At 40.3% G+C, this 19,613-nt stretch overlaps 1 protein-coding gene across 16 annotated transcripts in view; it reads right to left on the reverse strand.

Annotated features, from left to right (window-relative positions):
* Positions 1-19,613, reverse strand: part of Tmod (tropomodulin) — an 85,820-nt gene that overhangs the window by 17,822 nt on the left and 48,385 nt on the right. For 5 of the 16 annotated variants that reach the window (XM_076431368.1, XM_076431372.1, XM_076431373.1 and 2 more), the window contains 9 exons: positions 9,638-9,790; positions 9,400-9,567; positions 9,198-9,324; positions 8,873-9,093; positions 8,651-8,805; positions 8,477-8,573; positions 8,115-8,262; positions 6,072-6,151; positions 701-1,165 (listed from right to left, as the gene is read on the reverse strand). In XM_076431368.1, the coding sequence (XP_076287483.1) occupies positions 6,075-6,151; positions 8,115-8,262; positions 8,477-8,573; positions 8,651-8,805; positions 8,873-9,093; positions 9,198-9,324; positions 9,400-9,567; positions 9,638-9,790 (1,146 nt within the window). In that variant the 3' untranslated portion in view covers positions 701-1,165; positions 6,072-6,074. Of the gene's footprint in view, positions 1-700; positions 1,166-6,071; positions 6,152-7,042; positions 7,732-8,114; positions 8,263-8,476; positions 8,574-8,650; positions 8,806-8,872; positions 9,094-9,197; positions 9,325-9,399; positions 9,568-9,637; positions 9,791-10,536; positions 10,742-10,815; positions 10,960-19,613 lie in introns of those variants that run through there. The other 11 variants (XR_013009722.1, XM_076431377.1, XM_076431379.1 and 8 more) reach the window with 11 other exon arrangements.

Genomic DNA, 19,613 nt, shown 5'->3' on the forward strand with positions numbered 1-19,613 from the left:
TAAAAATTTCAAAAAATTGTTGCCTTTTTCCTATGTTATCCGAGAAATCTAAGTTTTGATCCTGGGGGATCAGTGGATCAAAAGTTATGAACGTTTAAAGTTCAGCGATTGACAGTTTTGTAAATCGCTCAACTTTAAACGCTCGTAACTTTTGAACCATTGATCCTCCAAGATCGAAACTTGGATTTCTCGCATTTTCACGTCCAAAACAGTACTTTCAAAACAATTGTTAATGATGAACAGGAGAGCTGACAAAATATTTCCAAATAATCCAGGAACACCCTACGCGAGACAAGCCACGATTTCGAAATGGAAGAAACAAGGAGAAGAGAACTGTGGTTTAAGGGTCGAACGTGGATCGCAGATCTCGATCCCCGGGAGATCGATCGTCGTGAGATCGATCTCGCGATCTGAGGGGGGTGAATAATGGGGTGGTAGAGTGCCACAGCGGTTTATTTGCGCTAAAGTACAGATACTCATGCAAAACGAACAGTATGTACAGCGGTGTTTCGTGAATCTGGTTCGTCCTCGATAGAAGGAGGAAAACGGTAGAGAGGATCGACGCTGCGAAAGCGATTGGAAAAATCGCATACTTGGAAAACAAAAACATGTTTTACACGTGTGTTCGTGTGGCTGTGTGTGCGCGCGTGTGTATCGGAGTACGGAAATACATGAAGAGTTGGAATTGAAACGAGACGCCGGAGAACGACAACGTTTTATTCTGACACATATAATCTGACAATAGGCATATAATAATTAATACATAAAATGGAAAAAAAAGGATGAAGCGTCCTCTGACAAAAGCCTGCACATTTTTTTGTTTTTTATTTAATCGGTCGTTATGCTCGTCGATCCTGCTGAACTATAATCAGTTGTTTTTTTTTTTTCGTGTAAGATCGGCTGGTGCGAGAGAACGCGTGTGTGTCTGTGCGTGCGTGTATGTAATGTACTAGTGAATCGTATTCGGTTTTCCCTTCTTTCGTGTGTTTTTTTCTTTTTTTTTCTTTTTTGTTGCTTTTTTTATATCTTAAGGTGTACTGTATATATATGTATATATATACGTTTGTAATATATGGTAAATAAATATATAATATATGTACAAATAATACCTAGGCGAACGCCACTTCGCGTTAAGATGTCGCCACCCCAAGCCGGGACTGCCGTACTGCAACAGACACCCGAAACACTGTCATCATAGCTAATCGAAAATGACGGGAGACATGATCGGGGGGGGGATCTTTTGCCAGTCAAGGTTAGGCGCTGGCAAAAGTGGTTGCAAAAAGGAGTGAACACCGCACACGTGGTTCTTTCGCGAAGACGAAATCGTTCGAGAAAGTTAGGGGATGGTGGAAATCGATTTTTGCACCCTTCGCGATTCTGCTTATTTTAATTCATCATCGGTCACAAAAAATTAATATATTAATGTTTTAAAATATGTAAACTTTTTAAAATCATAAAATTTTAAAAAATTAATGTAATCACAAAAGATGAAATCTTTGCACCCTCGACAACGAGAAATCATAATTAGTGGATTCTAGTCACCCTGGGAATCCTCATACTTTGTATTTATAACAAAAATTGATATATTAAATATAAAATATATCAAATTTAAAATATAAGCTAAATTAAACCGGTGGATTTTGTAACGATTCAGGAGAGCAAGGAGAATTTGTTTATCGAGATTTTTAGCTATTTCTGTTGTAATTAATGGCGGAAGGGATGAATTTATTCGGCCGTAAATTCATCTTTACGGTCTTGATAATCGTAAATTTGGAAATTTGGCAGGTTTTGACGTTGAGTTATTGTTTCCATAGTAATGGGAAGTTATGGAAAAAAATGCAGGTAGACTTTGAAATATTGGCGTCAGTAATGCTGATCCGGTTGAGGCATTTCGACACTTTTGCATACCGATTTATCCATTTTCGATGTAAATATTTTGTGAGATAAAAATTGTACTATTTATACTATTTCAAGACTTCGAAATTGCTTCATTTTACTAAATAGCAATCAAATCGCTTGTATATCGAGTTACCCATTAATTACTACAGCCACTCAATCGAGCTATTAATTTTCACAGCGTCATATTGTTCAAAATTGAAACGCTACGCCATCCACTATGACTTTAACACTAGGTTTAACTATGCAATACTACAATAATAAAGTTTTAATTATTTTAACAATACATCGAATTGTTTATGGCGAAAAGGTGCGAATTAATCGATTTTTACCATCCTCGTTGTATGTACAGGGTGTCCTGTGGTTTTCTTGGTGATTCGTTATTCATGAAAATCGTGGAATTTGTTCGTCGAGCTCTCTATCGTTAAGAGAATAACTTCAAACAAAAGAATGCAAAGAATGAGCGAGCGAACGAGCCGAACCAGAAGACTATAAATTGTTTCTAATTATTCATTGGTGCACACTGATCGTCGAGAGAAGAAGCTCTTAGATGTACAAATTAATTTGCAACCCTTATTTACAAACGAACTGTTCTACTAAAATGATCTCCATCGTTTCCTGAGAATTTGCTCTGCCTTCTGAATAATTACTGAACCTTCAATTTGTCGGATACAAGATCTGAATCTAAAATAAAGTCGCTGAATGATTCTGAAGGCTAGGAATTCATTTGTGCACAGATGAATTTGTATGAGACAATAATTATTCCGGCTGCTTAGCCGGCTGTTAATTGGCAAATCAGATTTTAACTCAGTCAAAGGGCGGAGCTTTGTAGATTTCATTTCGAGAGGGACACTTCAATACTCAGCTTGTAGCTCCTTGTAGCTTCAACTTTAATTGGGTTCTGAAAATCGTTTTAAAACGCAGAACAGAGAAATACAGAAATTTTTATAATGTCTTCTTCTCTTTGATAGGTTTAATTGGTATGTTCCGAAGCAATTATTAAAATGACTCAGGAAATAGTCTTCCGATTCTTTCGATTATTGATCGGAGCTTCCTTTGTTCATAAAGGCTCTCTACTCCCATAAAAGAGTAGAGACCTCTCGTGCATCTTACACACTCTTGTTCTCTCATGCAGGAAGGAAGCTCCGAATAGTTTAATTCTGAAAATCACACGGTTAGTGAAAAACAGAACTGCAAGACGTCAAACTCGATCTATAGATTGCGGATATTGTGTAATAGACTGCATATCTTTATGCAAAATAAAAACTTTCTACCTGAATAGCAACAAACAGGGCCGAGATAAAAATATGGTCAATCAATAAAAATATGAATTATTTCCGTCATAAATGCATAAAATACGCAGTCTAGTAATACAATAAAATCTTAATTAATGCGACTATCCGCAACCTAACTGTGTTATTTGTCGCAAGCAATTCACTCAAGAAGTATCGATTAGTTTGTCGACGACAAGGTTGATGCACATCACGTGGAACACTGAAATAAAGGAGAGCTGAGGTTATGTCTCGACTAAATGTTGCAATATTTAAAAATAGTTAAATTCCCTCTGGACAGAGACGAATAAATGTTCAAAAAATCTCCCGCTTCTAAAAGAATTTCTGACGTAACCTTTTTCTACCGGAACTTTGTAGGAAAACATTAACGAGAGTGTTAATATGTCGCGAGAAGAAAGAAGCGCGGCGAACAACAATCTGGCGAAAATGAAAAAAAAGACATTCTAGACGAGAAGCTCTCGCGCGAACTTTCTCGCGTGACAAAAAGAAATTACATCCGTCGCTCCTATGTAAACAGCTAATCTGAACTGCAAAGCGGCAATCTGGCTAGCAACTTTTTCCACAAACGACCGGGGCTAATTGAGTTGTACTCGTGCGCGCACGCGGGAAAAAGTTTATCGGTGGCAGGCCGCGGTTAGAACGGAACAGTTTTAGCTTGATTTACCCGGTGCGCCACTGCCATAATTCGGACCAATTTGAGGAAAGTTAAATAAATATTCCCCGAATATTTATGCTGTTTTAAATTACAGCTATCTGCAGTAAAGTCACGATGTTTATCCCTGAGTGTCTCCACGAAAATTCTCCCTTGCCTACCCACTCGAAAAATTCCACAAATAAGTTGGTGAAAAATAAAGAAGTTTTGTAATTCGATTACATAGTAGTGGTTCACAGCGATACACTTCGGCCGCGCGATCCGTGTTTACATGCTGTCCTTTTCTACGTTCGGCTTCCTTTGTTCTTTCGACGCCGTCCGAAAAAATAGTGTCCCTGCACGAGATTTGTCCCTGCTCTAAAATATCGCGACTTTACTGTACTCTACAGGGTAACAAGCAATAACGGAGTTAATCATTTCTTATTATAATTCTGTCAACTTGACGAATTTTGAAAAACCAAATAATAACAACCATAACATGGACCTTTAGTATTCATATATTTAAGAAGTTTCGAAATGGCCACCCTTTGCGCCGATACAGAGGCTCAAACGTGTCTTGAAATTTTCGGCAATGGGCCGCTCTTCTGGCGTCATTCGGTCCCACTCCTGGTACAGAGATTTTTTCAATGACTCCAAATTTTTATGGGGCTGAGCACAGGCCCTGGCCTCCAAAATCGACCACACGCTGTAGTCCATCGGGTTGAGATTCGGTGAGTACGGCGGCCATTCCACAGATGTGATGAAACCTGGAAAATGGGCTTCGCACCACTCCCGAGTCGATTTCGCCCTGTGGGCCGGCGCGGAATCCTACTGTAACGTCCATTCCGGATCGTCGAGGTGCTGTTGAGCCCACAGAAGTACGATGGCTTCGAGAATGTCCCGTCGATACACTTCTTGGTTGATTTTGACCCCTTGATCCACGAAAACCGTAGCAAATCCCATTTTCCAGGTTTCATCACATCTGCGGAATGGCCGCCGTACTCACCGGATCTCAACTCTATAAACTCCAGCGTTTGGTCGATTTTGGAAGCCAGGGCCTGTGCTCAGCCCCATAAGAGTTTCGAGTCGCTGAAAAAATCTCTGCGCCGGGTATGGGACCGAATGACGCCAGAAGAGCTGCGGTCCATAGCCGAAAATTTCAAAACACCTTTTGAGCCTCTGAATCGGCTCAAAGGATGGCCACTTCGAAACTTCTTAAATATATGAATACTAAAGGCCTATGTTATGGTTGTTATCATATGGTTTTTCAAGATTCGTCGATTTGATAGAATTATAATAAGAAATGTTTAACTCCGTTATTTCTTGTCACCCTGTAATTTTCGCCGATAAACGCATAAAATCTGTCCACCGATTAGCACCGCGGGCGAATGAAATTGCATCGGTGAACGAAGCGTGAAAGGAGCGACAAACTCGTTTCATCCTAATCACGCTATACGGTTTACGCCGGGTCGAAGATACGAGTTCGCGATACGCTTGATCCCATCACTACGGCACGTCGGCACGTGTTAAACTGCTCGCTGCTCGACATTTAACGTCGAGAGGACGTCACGCAAAGCTCCGGGAGGCTCTGGTTCGCTTTGCGTGGAAATTAACGCGTCACGACTTCATCGGGTTTGATAGGATGTACCTAAACCTTGCTGCGAGACCCGTCCGCCGGAGTTAAACCTCGCCCCGCGAACACTATTCCCAGTTAACGACGTGTCAGATCAAGCGCGAAACTCTGTTTCCGAGCCACCTCCCCTCCCCCATGCACGTCATAGGCTAAGCGTGTTAGGCGAACGAAACCATGTGGAGATCGATGAAAAAAGTCCTCGGCCATTTAGCTGCGTTTTCTCTGTTGATGAAGCCGTGACACGTTTCAGTCTCTCTGCTATTTCAAAGGCGGATCAATAGTTTGCGGAGGAACATCTTTTCCCTGTCGAGCACAAATTAGGGGATCAGATAGCTGCTCGACAAATTTTCAAGATAGACATTTGTGGAAGAAGTTTCTACAGCTATTTAATTTGTCTTCGAGACACAAATTCGTGGAAGATGTCTCTCTACGCGTTCTCGGTAATCTCTGAACGAAGATTTATAAGAGCACTCCTATTTTGTACACTTCCTATATAGCCTATTGCGAAGCGAGATTAGCGAAGCTGCAAAAATAATCAGCGTTAATTATTCGATTTGTACAGACAACAACCGCAAGCAGTTCATTCCGCTGATCGAGCCAGCACTCGACGTGTAGCTACCTTTCATTGAATCAAGGCACGTTTCCTGTGGTTCATGTTAAAGAATCGGAACTGTAGCCGCAGCGTTAGGTCTTTCCGTACTGTTGGGAAAGAATAGAGGTGTCGTAATTATCGTTCGCAGCTGTGACTCGCCGAGTCTCTCGTCGGTGGGTGGTATACCGGTGTTGTAGATCAAATAACATATATGTTTCCTTAACCAGGAGAAATCGAAACGAAATATCTAACTGTGTATCATCCTGTATAAATCATTATACTAAAAGTCGTTTCCAAATCCTCGTAACGGCGAAGGTAGACACGCCATTGTGATCCTTCGATCGCTATAATCTCTCCTAGCTTTGACCTATTCCTTGCAATAAAACAATTTGAAACACAGACCGACGGACGGAGATGTTCCTATAAATAAATTTTCTCGCGGTTTCTTTGCGATATGCCATGCACTACTGTTCTGCGGTAAACAATGCGATAATGTGTGTAGAGGAGGACAGCGTGATGCGAGCAACTGGAGGTAATCGTGCGGAGGATGTTGAGTTGTTAATCAGTGTGCGTACTTGGATAGACAGATTTTCGTTATTTCTGCAAAGTAATGTAAAATATCCACTTTTTCAATGTGCTCCGCGAACCGACTAGAAAGTATACATGCGAAGACAAAGGTATCGTGCGAGTGATTATTCTTATCAGACACGAAATGAGTGATAAGAGGAGTTGATTATCCTGTGGTTATCAACGCGATATTAACACTGTAACATTTTTATCTTGACAGTACTCGGTTTCGTAAGACCATGCTTAACAGGGAGGACATTTGTTTAAATAGCCACGACGATTTTAGAGATTTCAACACGGACTTTCATCGATGCAAAATGCACTAACACGATCGTGACAGAAAAACATTCGGGACCATTACGGACAAAAAGACAAATCCTCAAAGAAGATGCTGAAATCGAAATTTTTCTTCGACACAGATATCTACTCACTGCATTCATCTGCGTTATGTTCGGTCTATTACGGTGCCTATGGGTATAGTGAAATTTTGTGAGGGTGTACCGCTCTCTTTCTTAGCACGTGCCACACGTAAAACTAACAAAAAGTAAAGGAACGATTAGAATCCTAAATAGCTTGCCGGCAATCTTGAGAAATGAAAACGGGGAAGAGATTCGAATACTTCAAACTTGCGTTTACATGTAACTTGGATAAATAAATGAGAAAATTAGAAAGAGTTGAATGGGAGGAGGAAATGTGTTAGATCATGCTATAAGATAAAGAGGAACTTTGATCTGGGACAATAAATTTTCCCTTAAGCAGAAAGCCGATAAAGTGTGCTTCCTCTGATAAACTAATCGAGATATTTATCCTTTATATAATTAATGAAGCGACAAAGCAGGAAGCATGAGCTACAAGCCACAAGTGCTTCATTTATTATTAATATTAAACAAGCTGGAAGCGACGACGGAACAGGAATGTGATCGAAATAAACGGGTGCACACCGGGATCTCATAATTACCTCTATGCCACTAGTTAGAAAAATAATAAATGAATTTAGCAGAATGAATGGATGAATGACGATGAGCTAGTAAAGCGCTATGTGAGACTACGAAGCAGAGTTGGAAGTGTTAGAAGCATTTCGTCAAATGATCTCCATGGTCCCCCATACAATTGCTTCCATCTAAACGAAAAATTCAACATTTAAGTCTCCTTATGATACTAAAGTGTCTCTTTAAACTGTACAGTTTATATACTTCGAGTATGTATAATAAACAATCTGTAAAGAGCTGTTTTAAACATAAAACAATTAGGATGTATAAAGAATATTTCTGGAACACCTGAAAGGAACGGTAACGTAAACATGATTGAAATAAATGATAATTAAGTAATTTGTGCTTATGCTACTTATGTGAAAACGAAGCTAGTTTATGGTCTGACCGTAAATTTGTATATTGAACGATATACAAATTTGCGGAAGATGGTATTTTCTAATGTTTTTAATTACTACTTAATAAGTATGTACAGTTAAAGTTAAATATTGGTTCTCGAAAATGTTTTACTCACTCCTATCAATGTTGCGTTGCAAGTGTGCGGCCACGCGATGTCTAGCATCGTTGAACTCCAAGTGAAGTCCAAGTCGAAGCAACGTCGGATTCTGTTCCACCAACTGAGTGATCTCCATTTCGATTTTATTTCCCAACACTTGTGACCTCTGCGAGTTAACAAACAGAAATGCACGCGTGTTAGTCTAAGTAAGATCTTCAGTCGACATCGACTTGTAATTATCAGACTGCGGATGTTTATGCAACATGCAATTTTTGTAGACGAATTTAAAGAAGGTGAAATCACTGTCGAATTTTTTATTCCAACATTTTTTGAAAATTTTAAAGATCCGCAATCTAGTGATTATCATTCGTATATTTTACCTGATTCGAACACCGAAATTCTTCTATTGATTTTGTTTTCAGGAGAGCTCTAATGAGCCTCACTATCACAGATGGGCTTATAAAGTTCGTTTCCACGCTGAGAACATACAAATTTCATATGAGATCGTTCTATTCATCTTTACCAATCGCATCTACGCATTACGGTATACTAACTTGAGTACTCTGAGGGTAGAATTCTTCTCCAAGGCTTCCGCCAACCTCTGCGCAGTCTTATCGGTGACTCCCACGTTTGTTAAACTTAAAGATTCGAGATGCGTATTCATCTCCAGTCCTTCGAATAGTTGGATAAACTTTTCGTCAGATATATTCTACGGAACAATGAATTGGCGTTAACAACTGTGTATTCAAAAGTATTAACTCTTCGCGCGGACTCACTTTAATGTTATTCCAGTTTAGTTCAGTCAACGATGCGTCATCTTCTCGAACTTGTTTGATCGTGGCATCGACGTCGGTGTCGTTAGGTGGATCCATCGGGTAGGGTTTCGGTTGACTAGCTTTTGTAACGCCGTCCCAACCCAGGCCAACAGGCTGACCAGAATTCAGCAAGGAAGCATGGTACTGGTCCTGATTCATCATGGAATGGAATCCGAGGATAGCTGCGCTCAACAAAAATCGTACATTCGTAATTGGCAATTTTTCGAATTCGTATAATTCGAAAATACAGCCAGAGGACTGGCTGTAATCATTATTTCAACTCTACCAGCAAGATCGATGATTTCTTCTTGACTAGCATTGGACAGAGCTTGTTCGTACTCTTCTCCAAGATCGATGGCAATCTGTTCGTCCACTTCCTTCTCTTTCACGGTTTCTTGAGGAGGAGGAATCCACTACAAAGCAAAATAACAAAAACATTTCAATATTATTCATCTCACTTAATCATACATCCGAGAAAGAATACAAACCTTTTTGCCTCTAATAACACCAGGTACGAATGGCTTCAACTCCGGTATATCAGGTGTCTCCAAAGCTTGTTTGTTGATGTGCTCGATAAGTTTCTTCCTGTTGAGGGGGCCTGTGGGAGTCTTGTCGCATTCGTAACTGCAACGTTGGGACGGCGGCATGAAGCTGTCCTGCAAGAGCAATGGGAAAACTGTTAGAAAACAATCTCTCCACAGATACAAGTGTAACAAACAATCTTACATCTGGGTCCACCTCCTTGGCCAGCATATTGATCTCTTCCGGAGTAAGCTGTGCCAGCAGATCATCCACGTCCACATCGTCATACTCGCTCAAATCCTTCCCGTACAACTTGGCTGCGGTGGTCATGGTGGTAGTCTTGGTCGATGCGGATGTCTGAAAGAGTTCCCAGGGTTCTTGGTCAACAACAGAGAATCTCCGCGACATTTTCTTGATTATATTTGCAAATAGCTCCGATAGGAAGACTTCCCTTTTGACTGGTCTATGCCAACTATTTAGCACATTTGTGTGTAACGGAGGACTGTGTACTACTTTTTTACAAATATAGCTCCGATACAAAGACAACTGTTCCCTTTCGACTGGTCTACGCCAACTATCTAACGCATTTGTATCTAACGGAGGACTGGGTACTACTTTCTTTCGAATATAGCTTCCCTTTCGACTGGTCTACGCTAACGCATTTGTGTCTAACGGAGGCCTGTGTACTATTTTCTTTTGCTGAACAATTTAATTTCGTTCTCGAGTTCAAAGGCCGAGAAGTTCAACGAACAATCGCGAGAAATAGCGACGGTGTTTATTTATCGATCGCGGACGGGTACAAGTGTGCGGAACGACAGCGATATTTCGTGGAACGGATCACTATGCCGAAGAGTGTGCACATAGGTTCCTGGTCGGGCGATCGGCGAATCGACAACTTGCATTTAAATTCGGCAACTTTCCAACGCGGCTGATGCCCTTTGCCCCAGATAATTCCGCGTCGATTTTCATTGACAACTCATCTGCCAAATCGACGACCCACGCTAATCGAAATTCACGCGTAAACCGTGTATCGCCGAGTGTCGCAGACTTAACGAGACTCTTGGATTGTTTTCCAGAGAATTGTTTACGGAGAAAGTGAGTACCGGTATGTTTATCTTCGACGGGGATTTAGGAGAATCGCTCGTAATCAAATACCTCACCCACTTCTCACAACTCGAAGACTTCACTGACCAGTTCACCGATTGCGGCTGATTGCGGCAGCGCCCTTTGACGCTTATATCAGATTCGAATAAATTTCGCTTGGGGATCTGTTATTTTGTTTAAATAAATGTCCCGGAACCAGCGTGATACATGGAGTTTATAACAGTTTATAATAAGAGAAATAATCCGTGGTTAATTTATGTTTGAAGGGTTGAACTTACATGAAGATTTTTATGAAGTTTCCGTGTATCTCGTTTGACATGAACCGTGCAAGGTGTTTGAGTGAATGAAGTATATAGTACATGTATATAGTAGATAGCTCATGGAGAAAGTTTCTGCGCGTTCTCTGTCGCGCAGGTATTGACGTTGTGCTGCACGCGTGGCGGGATTTTCGAAACAGTGCTATATACGTCAATAAATTCAACACTGAATTCTTGAATTGAAGTTCAACAATCAATTTATGAATTGTATTGAGAGAATAGGATACTGGAAGCCGAAGATAAAGCCCACGTTTCTATGAAAAGTAAATGAAGTCTATGGAAAGTAAATTTTAATAAACACTGTGTGTGTTTAAAATAAATTATATGCTGAAATATAGATTATAAAAGTTGCTTCTGTTCATAGAAAGTAAATCGTTCAGGTTAAAGCCCGTGTTTCTATGAGAAGTAAATTGGAGTCTATGGAAAGTGAATTTTAATAAACACTGTGTGTGTTTAGAATAACTTATATGTATACTGTAATGTAGATGATAAAAATTGCTTGTGTTCAGAGAAGCGTATCATTCTCAAAGAAAAAGAAAATCGTTTAGGTTGAAGGCTGCATTTCTATGAAAAGTAAATTCAAGTCTATGAAATGTTAATTTTAATAGACACCGTATTTAGAACAAATAATATACCGTAATGTAGATTATAATAATTGCTTATGTTTTCAGAAATACGTCAGAAAGAAAATCGTTTACACTTCCGGTTTGGAGATTCACGAAATAGCTAATAGAGTTCCTGTTCTAGCAGTCAGTGATTTAAGACCAGGAGGCGGCCATCTTGACGCAATGCGTACCGGCGGTAATTTTCAAACTTTCACAAGTTTGGAAGAAGACTTTCCAATGGAAACATTGTTATTATTGTTGTTATTACTATTGGGTTGGCAAGAAAGTAATTTCGATACTTCAAGGTGAAATAAAACCGAATTTCTTTATTCAAGCGATGAACTATAATCAATAAAATATTTTGTTTGTTCTTTTTAGCAAAAAATCATCGAACAAAAAGGAAAATATCTTATTCATTAAAGTTCTTTGCTTGAATCAAACAATTGGGCTCTATTTAACATTAACCCCTTGCCTTACAATATCGTGTCTGACTCGTGACGAAGATTCTGAACAGATTCTGATTAAAAAAATGAATGTTAATAATTTCCTTCAAACCTCCCCCCCCCCCCCCGAAATAAAATTGTATTTTGGTTTTGTTAATATACAGCTATTATTGGAGAACACATAGGCATACGATTTATATCAATATTCTCCTTTTTTAGAAAATTACGATCTAGAAAAAAAGTTTTAATCACTGACCGTAAAATAAATCGTGTAGGGCACAAGGGGTTAAAATATATCGAAATTACTTTCTTGCCAACCCAATAGAAATTGCTCTTGAGGAATCTAAAAATGATGAAATAAACGAAGATAACGAGTATAGGGAAAGGGTTCAGCGGGCTAATTAACTCGATAAATCAATCTGGCCAAGGTCACGGTGCAAGACCGAAAGAGGTGGGCGGATGCTGCTGAGTGGGAATGGTTTCGCGCAGGTCTGACGATCCTCATTGCCGGAAAAGACAGAGGAGAGAGGATCTCTGTCGTGGTTCCCCGTTCTCTGCAGTTTTGATTAGAGAGTGTCTATCGGTTGTTGTAGCGCTCGTAGCGGCGACAGCCACAAAAATAGCTGAGGCCTCCTCGCAGGCTGGCAAACTCCCAACGGTCTATACTTGGACATCCCCGCGCCATGATTATTTATAGTGAGCGCGAGCGCGGCCACTGGCCTTCTCGTGAACTAACTAGCCTGCCACCAAAGACGATCCGCCGCCCGTGACCTAGGCCCGCATTAATAACGATTACATCCCTCTGGCGAACATCGTGCTGCCTTTAATCTCTCCACGCTCCGCGGAAACTGCGGCCTTTTTGTGCTTTGTCCTCTGCGAACGAATGGTTCAACAATGAACAACAATGTTTCAATCAAAGGATAATGCTCGCGAGATGTCAGGGTGGAAGCACGCCGGCGAACCGGAAGCCGGCGCCATTTTGGTGAACGCTCGAATACTTTCTTCGTGAATTTTTACATATATATCCTTCGTTTTGCACATGCAGACGACTCGTCGATTTTACTGGCGCTGATGCTGAAAATTGTATAGAAGATTTTCACGTAGGAATATACGGAAAGGAGACTGTATTTACACGGTACGCGTCTCTTGTGGTCAGTAGCGTTTTATAACTAGTTGGGGCCTTGGGCAAAGTGGAATTTCGGGGCCCCTAACCCCAACTAAAAAACTTTATGAGAAAAACGTAGAATTTGGATCTTGGATCTTGGTTTATGTTTGGGACCCCCTTTTTCCTGGGGCCCCGGGCATTTGCCCAAGTTGTCCATATGGTAACGCGCAACTGCTTGTGGTCCTAAATAGCACCGTCCCAAAAGGTTCTTTCGGAATGTGTTCCTTTAATATTGCTAAATAAATATTTGGTTGTCCCAAAAGTTGGTTTTCGATTCATGCATATAATGCAAACAGTGGCGCGTTCTACTTTGCCCAAGGCCCCAACTAGTTGTAACGCGCTGCCGAATGCATATTCATGCTAGGAAAAACATTAACATAAAGATTGTCGCATTGTTTGTATTTATTTAGCAACAGTAAAGGAACACATTCCGAAAGAAACTTTTGGGACAACCTAACATGTCCAGTTTACGTCCGTGGACCTTAATTGCGGACGTACTTACGACCTCCATTTTTTACGGCCTAAGGACGTCCCTGGGACGTACGGAGAGCCCCATCCACGAAAGTCCGTCGGATGTCTAGACTTTTTCGATCAATCATGTTTGTTACAAATGCATACAATCCACTCACTAACCACGCTTCCTTTCATGCCTGAAGACAATCAGTATCTTTACGTAACGCCCGAAGATGATGGCGTCAATAAAACCACGATGCTCCTCTTCCCTATATTACGCAATCTTCCCACCGAAGATGCTTGTATTGTTCATTATTCCCGAGCAACAATTAGTCGGCGATACGAAGAACAAGATCGATTAGAGATACAAGGTTTCCACACGGTATCAACGGCACGGCGCGAGGTCTCGAATGAAACTTTCAGTGCTCCAAATAACCCCGCAGCCAGCTCGCGAGAAATCTGCCTGTTAATTAGTTTGTACGTCTCCGTGGCAGGTTTATTTCTGCGTGGCTGAATGAAAACGACTTACTTTCACGGCCACGGGGAGAAAAAAGCGAGTCTCGTTTTCCGTCTAGATGGATCCGTTCTGGCAATAGTCTCCAGTGAACAAACGCTCTTGGGAAAGTTTCCCTCTTGAGATTTGAATGGTATGCTTGTCACCAGACTGTGGATTTTATGCGTCTTTAGTAGAAGAATTTAGGCTGCTCGCCAGTACCGCGTTATAACTAGTTGGGGCCTTGGGCAAAGTAGAATTTCGGGGCCTCTAACCCCAACTAAATAACTTTATGAGAAAAACGTAGTATCTGGATCTTGGATCTTGGTTCTTTTTCGGGGCCCCCTTTTGCTTGGGACCCCGGGCATTTGCCCAAGTTGCCCATAGGGTAACGCGCCGCTGCTGCACACGTTTCGAAACTGCTACCCCGTGTTTGGCAGCAGCCACTTTTCCCACGAGTGCAATGTCTTGAAATTAGGCCGGCTTAAGTATCGGTAATTAAATCTTCGAAGGAAAAGCGCGTCAATCAACGCGATCTATCCTGCGTTAGAGGCGCGCTAATGGGCCGTGCGCGCAATTAGGGGCGCGTATTTCCTGCAAAACGGCTTCCAAGGGCCACACGAAGCCGACGCACGAATTCGCTAAAAAATGCTATGAATTCAAACCTCTCTGAAATGCACAAAAATTTTTTCTGGGAGTGAAACTACAGTGGATTCGAAGAGTGAAGCTTCCTCTTGAAAACGAGACCTCGAGAAGTGATGTACGATTTCTATTCACCGTTTTACGGAAGCAAAACGTGGACCAAGTTTTGGTCATCGGCGTACCTCGAGTTACCAGACAGTTGATGGTACATCCTCTCACTCAAAACTCGATAACTCGGTTTGAAAAAATCGTTGATCAATTTTTAAGGTCTCGTTGTAAATAGGAAGCTTCAATCTTCAAATCCATTGTAGTTTCACTCCCGGAAAAAAGTTTTCACATAGAAAATAGTAGATTGACACGATCTAAGAAACAGCACGGACCCGAGGATTTTTCTTAGCTGAAAAGTAATCGTAAAGCAACGTAGTTGGATTCGTTTTAAAGCTTGAAGACTCTACTTTCGCCTTCCATTGTTCATTTTCCACTAAAATATTTTTAAACGATGTAGTAGATGAAAAATCGAAAAAAATTTTTAACTCAGTAATACACGTGCTAATTCGATCATTGTCTTTGTAGTTGAGTCGCGAGTATCTCGTGCGAGCAGCTCGGGGACTCAGTTTACTTCGTTCTGGGAGATAGACACCGAAGGAATCAGGTTTCTAATTTCCAGCCGTTGAAACTCGAGCGGAGTCTAGTCGCAATCAATACGGGAAGAAACAGCCCGATGATGGGGCATATCGCGACGTGAAACATGCGAACGAATCTCTCAATGTATGCACAAAGTAACGGAATGACATTACGCGAAATCGTTATTGTTTACGGCACCGTTACTCAGCCAGAGTTCTAGTTGTGAAACGACTGTAACGGAGGCCGTTCGAGGTGTTGGGAAGAGGATGATGCCTCTGATGATACCACGATATGTCGCAATTATATCGCAGATCGTGGAAGATGCGCTGCGCGAAGTGTCACGTGCAGATGCCTTTCTATTTTCGTTTGAAACGAGAAAATGCATGGTTGCGTTTCGTTTATGTCCGGTGTAACGACCGCGAGGACGGAAATATGAAACAGGCGTACGGCAGCTGGAATTTGTTGTTAAATTTCGCGGGTGGGTCCTTCTTGTTTTTGTGGAAAATAGCATATGCACTCGAAATAATTTTAAGAATTTTAATCGAGCATTAAAGGCAACATCTGCAGTCCCACTTGCACATTAAATTGTTTCTAAAAGAATTTGGACACACTGTTATGTTGTTTTCAATCTATTAAGCATACTAAGACTGAAAATCAATATTTATTTCAGCAAGAAAATTTTTATGTTGTATTTTGTTTGTATTACACACAATTCACGCAACGTGTTAACGAAATTCAATTAATAGTTCAGCGGAATTCTTCTCTAATTGCTCTTCCACGTGTCTGAATCGGTAAAAAGATGATAATCGAGTGCGTTCTAAAATTATAATTAACCTTTCTTCAATTGTTACTGGTGGAACACGATGATATCTTGCGAATATTCAAACAGTGTTAGCGTAAAACGCTGTTGCAACACAGGAATTAGCACAGATGCATATCTACCACTTGATGAAGTAGTATAGTTTGCAGTACAGGTGCCATTTTTTATTTTTTCACGGCCATAAATGTCTTTCTTCTGTATACGTCTACAAAACTGCTTTGTAGATGTTTTGTTCAGATTTGGGCAGAAATTTAATCAACGATTGACGAATAAATTACTACTACAATCGTTAATCGCAATTAACAATTAAACTCCTACTTTAGTCGTACACAGTCGTAATCAATCAATCTTGATTAAAATTTTAACTGATTAATGTCCAACTCTGGTTGCGTTAGAGACTTTCGAGAAATGTAAAAATATGGTGACGTGATTTCCGAGCAAATTTTTATGCAGTCGTGTAAACATGTATGACGTGTACTCAGCGAATGAATTTTTCCACGGCAAATAGACCAGCCTTGATATGTAAAATCGACTTGCAAATACCACGTGGGTGAGGAATGATCGCATCGAATGATCTCTCCCAAGGATACCACTGACCCCGAATAAGACGCGCAAATACCAAACGAGAATGATCGAAGCGGCCGAACATCAAGTTAGAAATCCGCTCTTACCTCATCCATGTTTATCGCAAAAGTGCAAGAACTGCTGCACCTTCTCTAGCTTTGGAATCCTCGAGAGTTCAGGTTTCGTAACTACCTGTCTGACCATAGATGGTCTTTGCCACAGAGATACCTTTTGCCTCTGCTTATCGAGACTTCTGGGTAAGTTCAACTAATTAACTGTACCGTTCCGAGACACGCGTCCCGAGCCATTTGCATAATCAGGGTAGGTTTCGTCAGAGTGGTGGAACGGGCTTGCGTTTTCCACGAATTTTCATCCATAATAATCTGTGCACTCAAGATGAGCCGTCCAATCGCCATTTTTCATTCGTGGTGCACGCAGAGAAGTGTTACCAATTCTAAAATGTGGATCTACCAATGTGCTAAATCTTAGTTGAAGTTAAATGTATTCATGGTGTTACAGAATTCGCTATAATTCGTTTGTTTTCCATATTTTTCAAGCTCCGACGATGTAAACCGACTTTTTACCACGCTTATATTAGCTTACCGAGTTGTCGTTGTTGTTGTTCTATGCGTCAAATCTTGTAATCGAATTTTAAACCACTTTCCGATGCGGTAGAGACTTGAAACTTTAAACATAGTTCAGAACTGGACGACAATGCAATATTAAAAAATAAATTTTAAACCACTGTGCGTTCAGGAGAAAAAAAATTTTGATATTAACCGTCACACCTCGTCGCGCGACGCTCGGTAGTACGTCATCGCGTTCAGCGATCCCCACTCCGCGCGCCAGCCCTCCCTACTCCACTACGCGTTCCCACTCCGACTCATCCCCACTCCACTGACCCACTTCGCACCGAAGGAGCTCATGTCAATGTGGTGTTCCGTTCATTCAGTTCCATTTAGTACAATTTCGGAGTCTCTCGGAGTCATCCCCTCATTCTATCTAGCGTATTTCCATACCTTGCGTTTCTATGTCATACCAGTATTACTATATCATGCGTTCCATTTAAAAAAGACTAAAAAGTAGAAAATAAAAAAAAATATATGAATAGAAACTTTTTAGAAACCACGCTTATATTAAAATGCATTACAAAACGAGAAAATAATTGTTTTTAGGCATTAGTGACTAAATAAAAAGCGTGGAGCGCCCACGAAGATTAGTTTAGCGCTCCACGCTTTTATTTATAGTCACCAATGCCTAAAAAAATTATTTCCTCCTTTTTAGTGCATTTTAATATAAGCGTGGTTTTTAAAAAGTTTTTTTTTAATATATTCTGCACCCATTCGAAAAATGCACACGCGCCAGATATACGGTTCGAACCGCTTTCATCGGGGAATAGTATATTTATGAGAAGCGCGACCGCAACCATAATCACGCCGCAACCGCAAATTTTATTGATGAATGCAGACGTACGAGTATTCGCTTCGGGTGAGTCCACCTGTGGCTATGTCATTGCATGCGAAACGGAAAGTAAGAAACGGTAGTAAGCAACTGGAATAGCTGATGCTTTCGTCACTAATGATTTTGTATAATTTTAAATAATTATAAAATTTAATTTGATTATTCCTCCGATATTTTCAGCCAAAGTCCTAGCGAATAATTTTACAACAATGTTGTTCAACGAAACAACGGCTACTGTTACACGTCTGCGAATAACTCATCCTGCACCAGGAACCGTTGTGAATAACAGTGGTCACGCCACGAAGATTTTTACAACCGTTATTTCGCAAATGAAGCCAGCAGTCGAAATGCTCCGCAGGATTCCATACATCGCGGTTAATGATCAAGAATTTACCCTGATCGGCGTGCTCTTCGCATACGCGATCCTACTCTAATTAACTCGAGGCAGATAGTTAACTGTCTTATATATACAGGGAGGACTTTAAATAATAAGTCAAAAAGACATGAAACTGGTTCAATTTTAGGACATTTCCTAAAATAATATAATATACATAATATACATATACACAGGGTCATCCGTTTTTAAACGGCCAAACGTTAACCAGCTGTAGGGGACCCCAAATGGAACAACTTTTACCTCTATCACTTTTTTTTTTATCCGAAGGTCATACAAAAAAGTTTATTTAATAAAAAAGATGCCCCTACTTATTTTAAACTAAACAAAGGAAAAACCATCAAGATTCATCATTGGAGTCATGAGATATTTAATTTTATGTAAACTCAACAAATGATGGTTTTTTGCAATTATCTGGAAATCAAGGCCGAAACAAAAAAAGTGATAGGGGTAAAAGTTGTTCCATTTGGGGTCCTCTACAGCTGGTTAACGTTTGGCCGTTTAAAAACGGATGACTCTGTATGTATACAATACAGTGGGTGTACAAAGTATTCGTACACCTTTTAAAAACTAATAACTTTTTTATGATTGTAACAAACGACCTCATTTATTATAATCAATTAGAAGCACTGGTTTACGAAATGATATGCAAAAAAGATTCTCCAAAAATGATAATTTACAAGGGTTGCATGCAAAAATAAAAAAGCATTTTTTAAAACTTTTTTATTTGGGCCCCTAATGAAAATTTAAAATATTCGTTTTGTAGATCTATGTTAGCTGTACACGCGCTGAAAATTTCCTTGAAATCGATTAACATACACGCGAGATATAAGCGGTTAAAAATTGTGAAAATCGTAGATTTACTCGACTTTTGAATCGTACATGTTTCGATGCGTGTCGTTTCTTAGATACATATATAAAGATATTGTTTGTCACTACATCTTATAATTATACTTAGTGCTTCTTTCTTCTGCACAGTAGCGTATATATTTTTTATACATTTTATATGTATACCTTGGAACATAATTAACAATTAAACTGTACTACTACGAACATGTCCAACGCGGGAGATTATGGCGAGAACACGTGAAAGTA

This window comes from Lasioglossum baleicum, chromosome 10 (assembly GCF_051020765.1).
Source record: "Lasioglossum baleicum chromosome 10, iyLasBale1, whole genome shotgun sequence".
NCBI classification, from domain to species: domain Eukaryota; kingdom Metazoa; phylum Arthropoda; class Insecta; order Hymenoptera; family Halictidae; genus Lasioglossum; species Lasioglossum baleicum.